At 41.0% G+C, this 16,154-nt stretch overlaps 1 protein-coding gene across 1 annotated transcript; it reads left to right on the forward strand.

Annotated features, from left to right (window-relative positions):
* The first annotated feature begins 287 nt into the window (after positions 1 to 287).
* MRPS30 (mitochondrial ribosomal protein S30) lies at positions 288 to 5,090 on the forward strand. The gene is made up of 5 exons (XM_064438221.1): positions 288 to 1,002; positions 1,253 to 1,398; positions 2,458 to 2,560; positions 3,081 to 3,257; positions 4,624 to 5,090. The coding sequence occupies exons 1-5, from the start codon at positions 327 to 329 to the stop codon at positions 4,890 to 4,892; spliced, it is 1,371 nt and encodes a 456-aa protein (XP_064294291.1). The 5' UTR covers positions 288 to 326; the 3' UTR covers positions 4,893 to 5,090.
* Positions 5,091 to 16,154: the final 11,064 nt, after the last annotated feature.

Below are 16,154 nucleotides of genomic sequence, written 5' to 3' on the forward strand. Positions count from 1 at the left end.
CCGGCGGTGAGAGCGAGCAGCGCCCGGGCCGGAACTTCCGGTCCGCTGCCCGCTGTGCATCCTGGGAGCTGTAGTTTCCGTCCGGAGATGCCGCGTGACACCTGCGGCGCGTACGCAGAAGCTGCGCACGCGGGCTGGCTGGGGGCAGATCGGGGTCAACCACCGATGCGACGCCCGAAAGGCCCCGCCCCTTTCTTTCCCGGCAGCTCTCTCTCTCTCGGAGGAGCTTGCCGATTGGATGGTTTGCTCGTTCACGTGGTTCCCAGCGGCCAATGAGTTTTTCGCGTTGCGAACGGCTGCCCTTCACTGTCCGGCGGCTCCACGAAATGGCGGCTCCCCGCGGGCGGCGGCTGCGCTTGCTGTGGTGCGGCCGGCGCTGGTTCTCGCAGGCGGAGCCCGTCGTAATCCCGCCGTCCGCCGACTCGCTCTACCCGCCCGTCGTGGCCTCTGCCACGGCGAAGAGCAAAGCGGCCAAGCGGCGGCGCCTGGAGCACTTCAAACAGCGGGTGCACGCGGCGGCCTCCGTCGAGGAGAAGCTGCGGCTCTACGGGCTACGGCAGCGGCCCAAGTACATGGTGTACCCGCAGACGTTCGCCCTCAACGCCGACCGGTGGTACAGGAGCTTCACCAAGACTGTCTTCGTGCCGGGGCTGCCCACGAAAGCGGCGTCGGCAGCCGCGAAAGGCGCGGGAGCGGCGGCGCCGGAGGGAGCGGTGGGCGCGGCTCCCTGGCCCGCCCGAGCCCCAGCGCCAGGACCGACGGCACCAGAGGCTGCGACAGCCCCCGAGGGCGCGGCGGGAGCGGGGCCCTACCTAGATATGGGCGAGCTGCGCTCCCTTGCCTGCGACGCCCTCCTGCAAGAGAGCTTCTACCAGCACAAGAAGCGGCCCTTCCTCTACCGCGATCAGGATCACACGCCTGGCCCGTTCCTCACGCAGCTCGTCTCCTCCCTCGCCGCTTTCCTGTGCGGTCGCAACCCGCTGCTGGCTGCCTCCTCCCTTGGTGTGAAGCGGGGCTGGGCGGGAGGGGGAGGCGGGAGGCCTGGGGCGGTGGGGCCGGTCCGTGAACCCGGCCGGAGTGTCGCTGGTGTAGCTCAGTTGTTCGTACCGTCACTAGTAATTCATGTCGTCTTTGCATGGTGTGAGTAGGCTTTGATTTCTCAGTTTTACTGCAGCTACAGAGCAAGGATTGGGAGGGTTTTAAATGCAGAGGAGCAATCTCTGTTTTTCTCTATCCCTCTGTTCTGTTTCAGATCTAAAACCTGAGGTTAACTACTACTGGCATCATGGTGAGGAAGTTGTTGTTCATGGACACCGAAAGGGTAGAGTTGATCCTGTGCGATTTCAGATAGATGATAACCCGCACCTCCAGATCCGTGTACCAAAGCAGCTTCCAGAGGTGTGGATATTTTCAACAGCAGGTTAATCAAGGGCATTTTCACTTATGTTTCTGTTTGCCACTGAAAACATATGATAGGTAGTATGTGGAGGAGATCATTAATCAGGCATGTAGCACATTTTTGCAATTTGCAAGACTTTATGCCTTTACTACCTTGTTGTAAGTGCTTTGTAGATATTGAGACAGTCTTCTGAACTTCATGTTGGTCATCTTCGTGATTTAGATAAAGTGCTTGTTGTTAGACTTAATTGGAGTTTTTAACTTTTATGCTTGTAAAGTGGAGGAAGAATAGGAAATGTGTGGAACATTTCTCAGTGGAGGAGAATAAGACGAGAGAAATAGAGAAGAAAAGAATGGAGTAAGAGAGAACGTGTAATCTGAATGTGAGCTCTGTTACCTGTTTAGTACTTTTGTTAGTTTTTTTCCTGAAGTGCTCAGTTTTCTGGAAGCTGACTCAATATTCTAATCTTTTTCTTGTAGATGTATACAGTGGTAATTGTGTAGCTTGTGAATGTCTGTTGCTGAGTTTCCACCACAAACAGAAAACCGTGCTCCACTTTCTGTAAATGCTGAACATTGCTTGCTAACTTAATTTAACAGTTTACTTAGGTTTATACTGTCAGGTGTTACAAACCTTGGCATTTTGGAAGAACTGCCTAGGCGATTAAAAATGTTCAAAACACTGAATACCTGTAAACTTTCCTGGTTCAAGCTAATGTATTGACTGCTTCTAGAAATTTTTTTGCTCATCTTCCACGGAAGTGGATTCTGGTTTTGAAGGTGGTACCAGCTGGCAGCTTTGTTAGCACCATTTCACGCAGTGTTTTTTGTATATTGCAGAAAATTCAAACATCAATATAAGATTGCATGTACTAGCACTCATCACAAGACAAGAAGTTCTGTTGCAAAAGGTCAATTTCAGTTAAAGTTATATATATGATGTATGCAAGTAAGACTTGCATCTTCTGCTATTTGGACCAGAAAGTGGCATATTATGTGAGGCCTGATGTCAGAAATGTGACTTATATCGTGACTTTTCTTTCTTCTACTTCCTTGAAGATTGTACCCCTGGAGTCAGATCTTGGAGATGTTCCTGTTATTGACCACAAACCATCCAAGCTGCCGTTGTTCAAAAAGCAATATGAAAACAAGGTATTTATAGGTAAGAGTTTCTAGTCATGAAATGTTAACTACTTTTTTTGTGTGTAAAAAGAAAAACAAACCCAAAACAATAAAAAACAACCTAAAACAAATATCACCCCTCCAAACTTTATTCTCCCATTAACAGAAAAAAAATTATATATTTTAATATTTAACTGAACTATATAAGTATACAGAGTATATAAATCTCAGTTTAGACGCCATGTCAGTTAGGCACTGGGGAGTAGCATCCTCCTGTGCAATGGTATTCTGTGTCCAGATTTGCTTGAAGAAGTTGTGTTGAAGAGAAAATTGGCAGAAAACTGGCTTTGAATTTTGCTACATCTCAGAGACATTTTTAGTACATGATCTGCTGCCTTTTGGAGCTGGGCAAGCCTTCCAGTTCCACTCAGAAATGGAGCATCTACAGTAGAGGTTCTAACCTCTTGTTTGGAGTCTGATAGTAAAAGACATGTTTGTTTGTATAATAAAGAGCACTCCCTGACTGACTCTTAATTTTTTTTCTTTTGGGGTGGACACAGGATCAAAGGTAGCAGATCCATGTTGTTATGGACACACCCAGTTTCATCTTATTCCTGATAAACTAAAACGGACAAGGTTTATAAGAGCAAATCTTGAGGATCAGATTGAAGTTCTGTATCGAGCCAATGGTATTGCAAGTCTCTTTGCCTGGACAGCAGCACAAGCAATGTATCAAGGTGAGACAGTCAACTTGATAAATTCTTCCTGGTGATGAATGCCTATGATAAATTTCTCTAAACTTTTCTCCCCACCACCTTTTTCTCATGCTTTTTCTTCTGAAGGCCACCCTTTAAGTATGTCTTAGGAAATTTAATTGAAACAATGAATGCACAGACCTCATACAGGGGAGTTAGTTAAGACTTTGAGTACTTAGACTCAAGGAGATTTAATTACACAGAAAAGTTTTTTTTCAAATGTAACAACACTAAGCCTGTGCAAAAGCCTCAACCCTGCATTCACTTGCTCACTCTGCATTTGTTACGGGGAAAGGTGGTAGATATCGAGCTGTTTGTGTGGGGCTTATTCGATTGTTTTTTTTGTTTTGTTTTCTTCGCCTGAAACAACTGTGTTGGTTAGCCCCTTTTTCAAAATTGTCAGTTCTGTGTAACTACAGTCAGTGAAAGAAGGTCAGCAGCCTTACTTGAGGATTTTTTTTTGCCTATGTTTGTCTGAAAGTGCCAGAAGACCTGGGTGGATATACCAGATCAGTCTTTTGCTTATTCATGTAAATATAACTGCTATCTACTGTTGCTACAAGATAAGTGCTGATAATGGTACATTAGAAAGCTTGGTCTTTTTTGTGGACATAAAACATTGAAGCCAAGTGAGTCTTGGCTCCAAAGCTGGTTACAGTTGTAAGACATTATAAGGACAACATGATTCAAATCTATGAAATTTTTTCTTTTTTCTGTAACAGTTTCTGGTGATGTTTGTTTGAACATGATACCAACTCTTTTAAGAATACTACTGTTGTGCTAGCACACATGCATAAATATGTATAGAAAATATTTTTAAGACTGTCAGTGCACAGCCGGCATTGTTTGAAGGGTTAATACTTGCTGACATAGTGTTCTTGGTGTTGTCTGGCTGGTTACTGTAGTCCATTATGCTCCTGTGTACATACACGTGCTTCTAGCATGAAACAAATGTTCACTGCCTTGTGAGAAGCATGGAATAGTTGAAAGATATTTCCTGTCAGATCACTTGCAGGATGAGTGACTTGGATGCATTAATAACTTATTTACTTTTGGAAAGTCACTTGGCCGATGATCGGTGTGGAGTTTTTATCAGTCAGTGATAGGGAACAAAAATCCAGGTATGCCACTGTTCCTGAGTTTGGAAATACCCTTAATTGGTGGTTGCGTTTTAGTTAGTCTGTATGAAGAATGCTTGTGTGGCTAAAGCAGACAGGATGTTTTTCCCTACTTAATGGCTGCTGCAATTCCCAGTATTTTTTTCTGTACTTCAGGATCGGGGTTTAGATGTGTGTGCTGATAGGAATTTTGAGTCCTGTATAACCAATGCTGCTTTTTCATTTTGTAGGGTTCTGGAGTGAAGCAGATGTGACCCGTCCTTTTGTATCACAGGCAGTAGTGACTGATGGAAAATACTTTGCTTTCTTTTGTTACCAGCTAAATACTTTAGCATTAACTGTAGAAACTATTAAAAATAACCCTCGAAAGAATATCTGTTGGGGTACAGACAGTAAGCCATTGTATGATGTTGTGGAAGATGGTAGTGTGAAGGGCTTTAATGATGAAGTTCTGATGCAGTTGGTTCGTTTTCTGTTAAACAGACCAAAAGAGTTGTAAATCATTAAATAGTAAACTATTCCTGTTCATGTGCCTGAACTTCATTGTAACTCCATGAAATGTGGGCTAGAATATGCCTTGCTCTTAATAAAGTATTGGTCTAGCAAACGCTATATACATAATTTGTGATATTTGCGCCTTATTTCTTTGTTTTAAATGTGTGATGCTGTACACTGAAAAATAAATGTGTAGAACACATTAATGTAGTCTTTTGTGTATTTTCTGTTAGAAGCATATTGCACTAATTCAAAGTCACGTGAATACTTTCTTTTAGCAGACCTGTAGCTCTGTGTTGAACTACCACAGAAAAGTATGAATTCATATAACCATCTGTGCTGATTTTGGCTGCGGAAGAGTTAATTTTCTTCATAGTAGCTGGTATGGGGCAATGTTTTGCGTTTGCTGGAAACAGTGTTGATAGTACAGGGATGTTTTAGGTACTGCTGAGCAGGGATTACACAGAGTCAAGGCCTTTCTTGCTCCTCACCCCACCCCACCAGTGAGTAGCTGGGGGTGGACAAGGAGCTGGGAGGGGACACAGCCAGGACAGCTGACCCCAACTGACCAAAGCGATATCCCATACCATATCACATCATGCTCAGCGTATAAAGCTGGGGGAAGAAGAAGGAAGGGGGGGGTCATTTGGAGTGATGGCATTTGTCTTTTCAAGTAACCGTTACACATGATGGATCCCTGCTCTCCTGGAGATGGCTGAACACCTGCCTGCCCGTGGGAAGGAGTGAAGGAATTCATTTTTTTTGCTTTATGTGTGTGTGCAGCTTTTTGCTTACTAAACTGACCTTAACACATGAGTCTTCTCACTTTTACTCCTCTGGTTCGTTCACCCATCCCAACCAGGGGGGGAGTGAGTGGCTATGTAGGGCTTGGTCGCCCACTGGGGTTAAACCATGATGTCATCTGATTATGTTGCTGGGTAACTACTGTCTTGATATTAAGGATCAGTAAAAAATTTCTAACTTTGTGCCTATAAAGTAATTACTTGTGTTAAATGCTTACTTATTCTAAAGAGAAAGTGAGCTCACAATAAAAAGCGTTTCTTAAATGTGAATGGTTGGCATTTTAGTTACTTGGTAATTAGCAAGGGAATATTCTAGACATCTATTGAGCAGTAGTATAAACATAATGAAACTTGCCTCCAAAGATTCTGTTATCAACGTGCATATACGGTTGTAAGTTGTTACCTCAGGAATGACAGAGAACTCTCAAATGTGTTTGGGGTCAACGGTTTTCCCTTTAGCTTGGGAGCTTGGTGTCAGCTGTAAACATCTTATGTTTTTATTGCTGGCATTGGGATGTCTGAAGGCTGTTTTTAGTAGACTGGACCTAGCTGAAACCATGACTTGCATCTTAATAATCAGGGATCCTAGATTTAAGGACTGTTTAGGAACAGTTACTTATCAACTAAGTATATCTGGTTTTGAGGTAATTAAGCATGCCTAGAATTTAATGTACTTGTGTACACTGCGTCCGACATTTTTAGAATTACCCAGTGTTCTTGATAACAGTCAAGTAGTTTGTTGTTACAGTACTGAATCATACATGACTTGTTGAAATACTCATCTGCACATTCTTCAGCCTGAGCAATTGGGGATCCTGCTTCCTATTGTAAACTGGTTTACAGAGCATTTTGCTAATGAAAGATGAGATAGTTGTAGAGTCTTATTTGACTGGTACTTTGATAATGGTGGAAGAACTATAGTTGCCACTTTCTCCACCAGCAGAAGATAATCTAGTTAAGTAAGATGTGCATGAGTACTGGTTTCTTTTTAACAGAAGTAAAAAGTCTATAAGCACTGTCTTAACAATGCTGGAGTATTACTAGCTCTGATAACTGCTGGTCCTTGGTTTAAATGAATGTTCCATGTAGGAACAGAAGATAAAACTGCTCATTGATTATAGAGAATGACCTATGACCTAGCTTAAAAGTGAGTGATTGATACTTCTTTTCTGGTGTGATAAAGGTATGATGCAAAATGAGTGAAAGTATATTAAAAAAAGACCCTGCAGGCAATCTGTACAGTTGATGCAATATAGTATTACCTTCAGCTTGAAAGTGTGAGTTGCATACTAGTAGTGGCTGTGGAAAGCTGGCATGTAAAGTCAAAGAAAGTCCTGCTCCCAGGGTGAAAAAACCACCCATATTTTGTGTGATTCAGCCTTTGCCTCTCCTGAGGTTTCGGCATAGTAGAGCAAGTTCAAAGAACTGTTTTCCTTTGTGCAGCATAGTAGTGACTGAAGTATTACTGTAGATGTGTAACCTGGTGGAGAAACCCAGTGTTGGAGTGAAGAAGGAAGGGAAGGTTTAGTGAGAGCTGGCTGTATTGTAATTGCAAAATACCAACTTCAGCTTTCTGCAGCTGTCTCAAAAGGCAAGGGGATACTCTGGAAAAGCAGTGGGTGGCACTGTTTTACCTTCTACTGAAGAAAAGTGTAATGGGCTTTGGTTTGCTTTTTTATCACTAACTGGCAAAGTTAGACATCATAATGTATGCAGTTTTCTACAGCAATCTTTCATCTTGTACTCACCTGTTCAGGGTCTTTCATGCTGCCTTACAATGATAAAGTCAAAAGAAAGGTCTTTTTTTCTTGTACAGCTACCAAATGTTTAAAAGTAGAAAACAGAATGCTGTAGAGCATTCCTAGTGAGTTTTGCTCAGCAGAAACCTCCCATGATTCTACTCCTTTAAGTCTCATGGGGGCGTTGTTCTTCAGCATTCTATTTCGTTGAGTTTGCTGTGTAAAAGAAACAAAGGCAGGTGATTCAAAGAACACAAGATGGAAATCTCCAGGTTTGGATCGTTTTCCCTTTATTAAATTCTACTTAGGCCTGTTGGAGCATAACACAAGGGAACATAAGGCAGAATCTAAAAACAAGATTTGTTTTTATATAATGGGGCAAGTATTTTCTCTAGTACTGAACTATTTTACTTAAAACTTGTATCACCTTCAAGTGCATCCCTGATCTATGAAATTCTACGTGTACTGTTGCTTCAGATTAAGAGACTGCAAGTGGTGACTTGGAATGGAGCACCTAAGCATCCCTTCCCAAAATTAAAGTGGACAGAAGCAGATGGGAAGATTCTGAAGCTTTCTTATATCTATATAGGTCACGTTGCACCAAGTTGTTGGGGTAGATAGTTCTGTTTCAGACAGGAGCAATGGCTTCAACATTTACAGTGTCTGCTTGGTCATGCGGAAGTGTCTCCTGATCTCTTCTGTACTCAAGTTTTCTCTCATTGGAGGAAACACCTCCTTTTATCTCAGAAGCAGATAAAAGTTTCCTTGTTCTGGAAATCCACTGAGGGGGTTTTTCCTGAGGCCGGAGCAACTCTTGAAGGTGACGGCAGGTGAGAGAGTCTATTGACAACTTGGCCTACCGGCTCTGTAGAGACCACACATACTGGCAGTATATATCTGATGGAAGCAATGGAAGTGGCTTTCCAGTGCATCCTATGCTAAAAAGAACCATCCACAACCATTAGTATAACAAAAGTGCATCAGAGGAGGAGACCTGTGAAGTTTACATTGAGTTAGCATGAAGTCTGGTCTGGTGTGAAAGAATAATGTCCTGTGGATCAAAACTGAGTCTAATGAACAGCCCTAAGAAAGCTTGCAGAAGGTATTGCACAAGAACTTCATGGAGGAAAAAGCTTATCAAGTGGGTGGAAGTGTCAAAGCAAATGGAACATCAACAAGCTGACAATAAAGACCATGAAGTAAGTTAGCCATGACAAACTTAAGGTAACATCAAAACCAGACTGGTTACAAACAGTATAGGGCTTGACATGCATTATATTTTAGTAGTTGTATACGAGAATCCCACTAAGACCAGACCTTTGAGATATATGAGTTAAGGATCCTAAAAACCCATGAATTAGAAATGTACATAATAGCTAAAACAAAGTCCTCTGTGCCTGGAACCAGGGAACAGGTGTGAGACCCGTCCGTAGTTGAAACAGGGTTTGGTTTTGTTGATTTTTTTTTTTCACATTCTGTATTCCAACAGGGTGTCATTCTCACCAAAAGCAAGTAAGCCAGTCATGTTAAAAGACAATAGATCCATGACAAAGAAAGGGCAGGTAGTTGCTATGGGAGGAATGTTCCTGTGATTCCATTACTGAAACTTACTTTGGTATTCCTGGATAACACTGAATAGTGGTAGAGTGGAATCCCACAATGCGTCTGAGAGTGGTAGGGGAAAACAGGTAACTGCTGCCCCTCTTTTGCTGTGTGAGAGGATGCAAGTGCAGGTAACACTGCATTTGACGATCTAATACCAGCTGAGGTTATATCAAGAACGTGACAGAAATGAGAAGTTGCTGTGCCATGTCTAGGTGGATTTGGTTTAAGACATTTGTGAGGTGGCTCTTCAGGGGAGTTCCTGGCAGGGCTGATCATCCTGTGGCTAGTCAGCCACAGGTGGGGTTCCAGAACGCATTAAAGAAGCCTATCCTGTTTTGATTCTGGAAACCCTTTACCACAAACTGTTAGAGGACGTTAGTAAATGGAGGCCAGTAATGATTACAGTGATTGTGCTGCAGCCCTTCTCTAGTATACTGACAAATTATGAAAAGATTAACTGGTAAATACACAGTAAAATAAATTTTCAGAACTGTGTTTTTGGAAGACATGGATGTCCTATATCTAGATATGGTCTAAGATGAATTACAAGCTGCAAGGAGTTAGTGTATGGACTCTACTAATACATTTATTAATGCATGCTGTGATGCAAAGGGAGGAAGTTGTGAACCTCACTACTTCTTCCTCGAGGAGCAGGAGTATAGAATTAAAGGGATTATTCATATCTAATTCAGAATGAAGGAAGGCAGTTTAAAGTCTGCCATGCTACTCGGTCTGGTAACTAACCCAATGAAGCTGGAGATGTTTGAAGGTGGAGTTTGAAAATGTGAGGTTAACACTTGTTTCTTCAGCTTTGAAGATGATCTGTGTGGGCCACTTACCACCCCCAGTAACAAATGCCCTATGAGGAGTTTATTTACAACTTTTTCAAAAAATCCTTGAAGAAGGAAGAGAGGTAGAAGGAGACTTGACATGCTTTTTTATGTCTCTGCAGGACTAAGTGCTATCTAGCTTATGCTACTGGAAAGATGAATAATTCTTCCAGACAGGACAGGCAGCTTTATGGTGTCTGCTCAGTTGTATTGACCTGTAACTATCTCCAATAATTTTTAATCTACCCTCTCATTTTTTTTTTTTATTGTGCCTGGCTTCTGCATAATTTGAAGGTTCTGTCTTTTGCTGAAATATTCTTTAAGTGAACATTCCATATTTCTTCTTCAAAACAACTGTTTGAAGTTCAATTTATTGAACTACATCACCTGCTACAGAATCTTCTCTGTATTACTTTTCTCATTCCTACAAAGTCATGCTTGATTTCATTTCTTTCCTTGTATAGCAAGAAAAGTTGATCATAATGTGTCTTCTTTAAAGGAAGTCTTCCATTTCTTTCCTCTTCTTTGCTTTCAGTATTCCTTTAACCTGTAATCAACTCACTATACTTTATCCCTGCTCTCAGGGGACATGATATAGGACTGTTTTCACTGTTGGAAGGTGTAGCTTCTGACACAAGAGTGTCTGCACTGCAAATGTGCCTGCTTTTGTCAGTCAGATATCCCAGAGCAGTTTTAAATTTCAGCCTGTAAAGGCTTTTTCTTTGTTTATTACCAGCACATTTCTCTAGGTAATTGAAGATGATCAGGAGTTAGAATTTTAAAACTCAAGTTCTGGGATTGTTTAGCCTGGAGAAGAGAAGGCTCAGGAGGCATCTTATCAATATGTATATATACTTGAAGGGAAAGAGTGAAGAAGATTTGGCTGATCTTATTTCAGTGGTTTCCAGTGAAAGGGCAAAAGGAAATGGCGAGGAACTGAAAACCAGAAAATTCTACTTTTTTTTTTTACTATAATGGCAATTGATCACTGAAACAGGTTGCTCAGAGAAGGGATATGGAGTTTCCATCCTTAGAGATACTCAAAACCAGACCAGTCAGCCCTGGGAAACCTGCTGTAGGTGACCCTGCACTGAGCAGGGTGGGTCAACTAGACAAGAGGTGCATTCCAATCTGAACCACTCTACAATTCTGTGAAAATAAATGGGCAGTCAGCATGCTGCTGCTCATATGGATTATGCTATGATAGCATATGGATTATGCTATATGCACATTCATATGCTATGAATGTGTAGGAAGAAACAGTGTGCGGAGATTTGTGTAAATAGAGGACATTGGGCCTGGACATTCTCTCTTTCAGTCTTTAATATGGCTATGTATTTTGTGTATTAATTCAGCATAGACAAATTTTACTTGTTACACAGCTGCAAATGGATTCAGAGGAAGGAAGGACCCTTTCTTGGCAGAGTACTGACACTGAGAATGCAGTTAAGGGTATACACTGACTTGGTGTATCTCCAAGTTTATCCTAAAGCAGGTTTACCTTTGAGCTTCCTATCAATACAGTAATTCCATAAATATGACCTCTGACATGCCCAAGTGTCTCTTCCCTTCCAGGAGCCAACAGCAAGCAGTGGTGACTCAGTCTGTGTTGTCTGTATGTGAATGTGGGTGTTTCATTCTGTATATAAGCACAGATATAAAATTCAAACATTTCCTAACCTCCCAATGATAACTGCTAGACTAAGACACCATTCTTTCTGAAGGTATGTAGTGTTTTACCCATGTGAATAATGACCCATTCTAATCCAGTTACTCGTACGAAGCTCATGTCAAATATTTAATTGTTTTAGTAGGACAGATATGCCCTGACAAAGTCTTTGGGAAATGCTGTGTGAATACACAGAGAGACCTTGCCATGAAAAGCTTCTCAAGTTGATATGGAAAGTGAAGAAAGGTGGTGAAAAAGTGGGGGAACAGTAATGCCTGCTTCTTAGAAAAATTATTCAAAAGCATAAAGTTAAAATTGAGGTGAAGTTGAGAGTCAGACCCTTTGGTAGGACAATAAGATTTAGGGTTGTGACTGTGTTTATGCAAGGGATTTGCACTATTACATTATTTTATATTTTTGAAAGTAATAAGCTGTAATTTGATGTTGCTTGTTAATAACATGTTAGTCTTGTTGAGCATCATTTGAGACTGGATATTTTAAAAAAATACTTATATGCTTAATGTTGCAATTAGGTAGGTTCCCATTAGGATTTTTTTTTGAAGTATCTAAATAGGTTAGATTCCTAAATCCTAATAGTTTTAATGGAATATTAATTTAGGTTTCTAAGGTACCTAGCTATTTTGATGATTTTTTAAAATGTACTTCTAGAGGCACTAATCTGCCCTTTGAAACTGTTCAACGAGATTTCATTGCAGTACAAATCTACTAAATAAAGCATTCAGCTTTGATCAGACTGGACAGTACATAAATTCAGAAGCATGCTGCTTTTCACTCTTGTCAGCATAGTATTATGCAGACCATGAGCTGAATTAGCACATGGCCAGCCTGGCATTGAAGAGATGCTAAACAAAGTCAACATAATGACAGTGTGTTTGGACATTTGCTCTCTCTGGAGACATATTTACTGGGCTTTCCTGAAAATGTCATATGTGTACAAGGAGTTATGGCTTAAATAAATCAGTTATAGTGTTGTTGCAAGCTGTTGGATCAGCCTATGGAATTACCCTGAATCTATGGATGGCTGGAAGCAATTGGGACTGAAGTTTAAATGTCAAGTGTGATGTTGCCATTTTACCTTCTGTGTTAAAAGATGTATAGGAAAGGGTAAGGTGGACTGAAACACCTCATTGAGCCAATAATGTAAGGAAACAATTGGGAAGACAGAAGTCAAGTCTATCTCCTAAGAGCAAACTCTGATCTAAGTGGAGTAGAAGTGAATTGTGCATCTTGAAACTGTGAACAGAAATGACTTTACAGGAGAGAATATATTATTTATATAATCTAAAAATGATTACTTTGAAAAATAATAGCTAAAGGGATTAAAATAATGCAAACTGTGTGCCTCCATTGGTTAGGTATTAATATATTTAATTGATATCGACAATAAATAATCAAGACGAGGCACCTCTGGGCTAGGCATGTCCTTACTAAGAGACTTGGATCCAAAATCTTACTGACACACATTAGGGAGAAGATTGACTGAAACACAGGTCTCCCAGCAGATGTGTGTATTTGTTCAGAGATAGGGGCAAGTGCCGGAGCATTTGGGTGCTGTGAGTAGAGGGAAGGGTATGGGTGGGCAGCCTGTAGTAATCAGGTGAAGGACTGTGGAGAAGAAAGAGGGATTTTTTCCTCCCCTCACCCTTCTAGAGCTTTGCAGCCTTCTGGAGCCTCCCTGGCTCTTTGCAGTCTCCCCACCAAGATTGCACACCCTTCTCCCAGACCCCTTCCGGGCAGAGCCTTTCAGATGGCTCTGAACTGTGCATCCTGGATTTCAGCTCAGGTATGATAACAGGGCAGCAGCCTCCTCTGTGAGTCCCACCAGAAGTTGGGTCAGTGCTGACAGCTTAGCCTCAGAAATCCTGCAGGGAGTTTTGCTTCTCCCTCTTGTGCTTTTAAGGTACTTCCAAAGTTAGGTGTCTAGATACGGTTGCTAAAACAGATTTAAGAAATAGTTAATAGAGAATGGAGACTTATCTTGCCTAACGGAAGCATTTTGACTAAAGTGTAGTTGTAGTATATAGTACCTTCACCTCTTTTGTAGTCAGTGGAGGGAGCGACCCCTCCAAAAAACAATTCAGTCCCAGTGAGATTTGATATGAGTTTGTGCCACTGCCTATTCAAAGATAGTAGTGATACTTTCAGTCTCCCTTCAGTGACTGTAGTTTGATTCTTTCTTTCCTATAGGTCTTTGTTAGAAGTGTTCTGTGATGCTTGAAATATGGTGGCATGGGGAATAGATGCTTTATGGATCCTTCTGAGCTGGGTATCCCAGTCACTGCTGTTTGAAAGGCGACTGAACTGGGTAGTCAAGGTGACTTCCTCCAGACATTCATGCAGAAATCTCTGTATTGTTCAGAACATCAAGCATTGTTGTATACAGAAGATGTAACAATTATTTTTAAAAAGTGATAATAGTATCTGATTAACTTTTCTTGTCTTGGTCTCAGTGACTAGGAGGAATAGCTGGATGCACTTCTAAGGGTTTTGGGGTTGGTTTTTTTTTTCCCTTGTTTTAGCTTCATGTCTCCAGCTGTGTTCGTTCTTTGACATTTTTTTTACCTTGGCAGTCTTCAGCAATATTTAGAGGTGTGGGAATGCAGCACAATAGCATACTGAAAGCTTTCTATCGTGTTTGTGAAGGAAGTTACTGAATTTCATTAAGGAAAGTCAAGGGAATTTTTAACTATATTTAATACTTTACAATCAATGTGCTTCACTCCTATCTACAGAAATATATTCAATTTCAAACCAGTTTTGAGGTATGCAGTTTCAAAATCCTTTAATGTTGCAGTTATAGTTTCCTATGGAGGACAGAACAGTTGTTATGGTATATAATGTTGTTGGCAGGAAGAGAGAAGTCATCACAGGAGGAGAATGAGTGAACAAATGGAGTACCGTGCTGGAGCTGAAGTCTAGGGGGCCGCAATATTGAAGTCAGTGATGGAAGATTTAAAAGAGCCTGGCAATATTTCCTTGGAGATTTTACTGCTAAATTTTAATGATTTACTACCACTTTTCCCAGTGTCGCTTAGAGTTAACTTCAAAGCTTGCTTGCTGTTATTGAAATCTGATACAGGTTCCTCACTATTTGTTGCCTGGAGAAAAGGTGAGACCTTTTAAATTCAGATGTTGTGCTTTACACCATGTAAAGATTAGAATGGAAGAAGTGTTTATGGCATGACGTTCAGATGAGTACCAACTGGGAGCAAAGCCCTTCCCTGAGTCAGAAGAGTGATTTTTTCCTTCAGATAAACACCCACTCATTTCACTGTCTTCTGGGGCAAGGAAGATTGAATGTAAAGTGGAATAGGAAAGTGCTTATTTGGAGTACTGTGAAGAGAACCGAGGAGCTCGTTTGCAGGTGGAGTTTAACCTTATGTTCCTTACTTCACTGTCACTGGAAAGTTGTTCTGAAAAGCTTCTGCTGCAGTTATTAGAATGCAAATTGTAGTCTCAGTTGCACTGGTATAAATCTGGAGTTACTCTATTGGAGCTTTTGCTAGAGTAGCAAGTGTAATACTTGGCTGCTGTGTTACTATATATGAAAGTATGAAGCCTAATATTTATTGACTTCTGTGAGCCAAAAAAATTCTGTGAGTGAGGAAACATACTGCCTTTTGTGTCTGGAAATGCCAATGAAGACAACGGGATTTTTGTATGTACTGGAAGAGTAGGGGTGTATAGTAAAGCTGAAAAAAAGAACAGTACTGAGAATTATTAAACAAACTAGGAAGGAGTGGCAAAATAAACAGCATACTATAAAACACTGGGGAGAATGCAGAACCACATAATTACATACTTAACCATACTCAAAGCTAGCAAACCATATATCAATCCCACTCACTTTTTTTTTTACATATCATCAAAGCTGTATATGAGAAAACACTTGCTAAACAGTGTCTCATCAAATTTGTGAGTGGCAGCTCTATGGAGTCTGTTTTCAAGGAATTGCTTCAGAACCTTCATGCAATTCACAATTTTGTGTATTTCCAAATGAGATTGCTCTGGAGACTAGGAGCCAGCCTATATTTATGACTAGAGATGGCTGCTGGTTACAGTGGTACAGGGAATAAAGTATTATTTTAATATTCGTGTTATTCACGTTTGTTTCTGGCTTCTGAATAACACAAGACCTCAATGCTTTGTGTTCACCCAAAAAAAAAAAACCTAAAAAACCCCAACGCAAAACCCACAAACCAAAAACCCAGCCTAAGAAGAGAAGACAAATGAAAAGAATAATAAAGCAGATATAGCCAACATTAAGTTGAAATTTGCCAGTTGTTTTGTATTGAACATTAACATATTCTGTCATGAGGTGCTTATAAGGAAAGGTTAGAATCAGAACAGAATAGAATAAAACTTTGATTTCAGCCCTGCTTTGAGTAGGAGGTTGGACTAGATCACCTCCAATGGTCCCTTCCAATCTAAGTAATTCTGTACTTCTACAAAGGGAAGGAGAGGGCAAGTGATGCTAAATTACTGCTCCCATGAGTAAGACCTCTCTAGTGTTACTTCTCAGAGAATGTAATTTGAAAGAATTTAATTGTTTGAGATTTTTTACTGCTTAGTTTATGTTGTAAGCCTGTGTTGTAGGTA

The sequence above is a fragment of the Phalacrocorax carbo genome, chromosome Z (genome assembly GCF_963921805.1).
Source record: "Phalacrocorax carbo chromosome Z, bPhaCar2.1, whole genome shotgun sequence".
Lineage (NCBI taxonomy): Eukaryota > Metazoa > Chordata > Aves > Suliformes > Phalacrocoracidae > Phalacrocorax > Phalacrocorax carbo.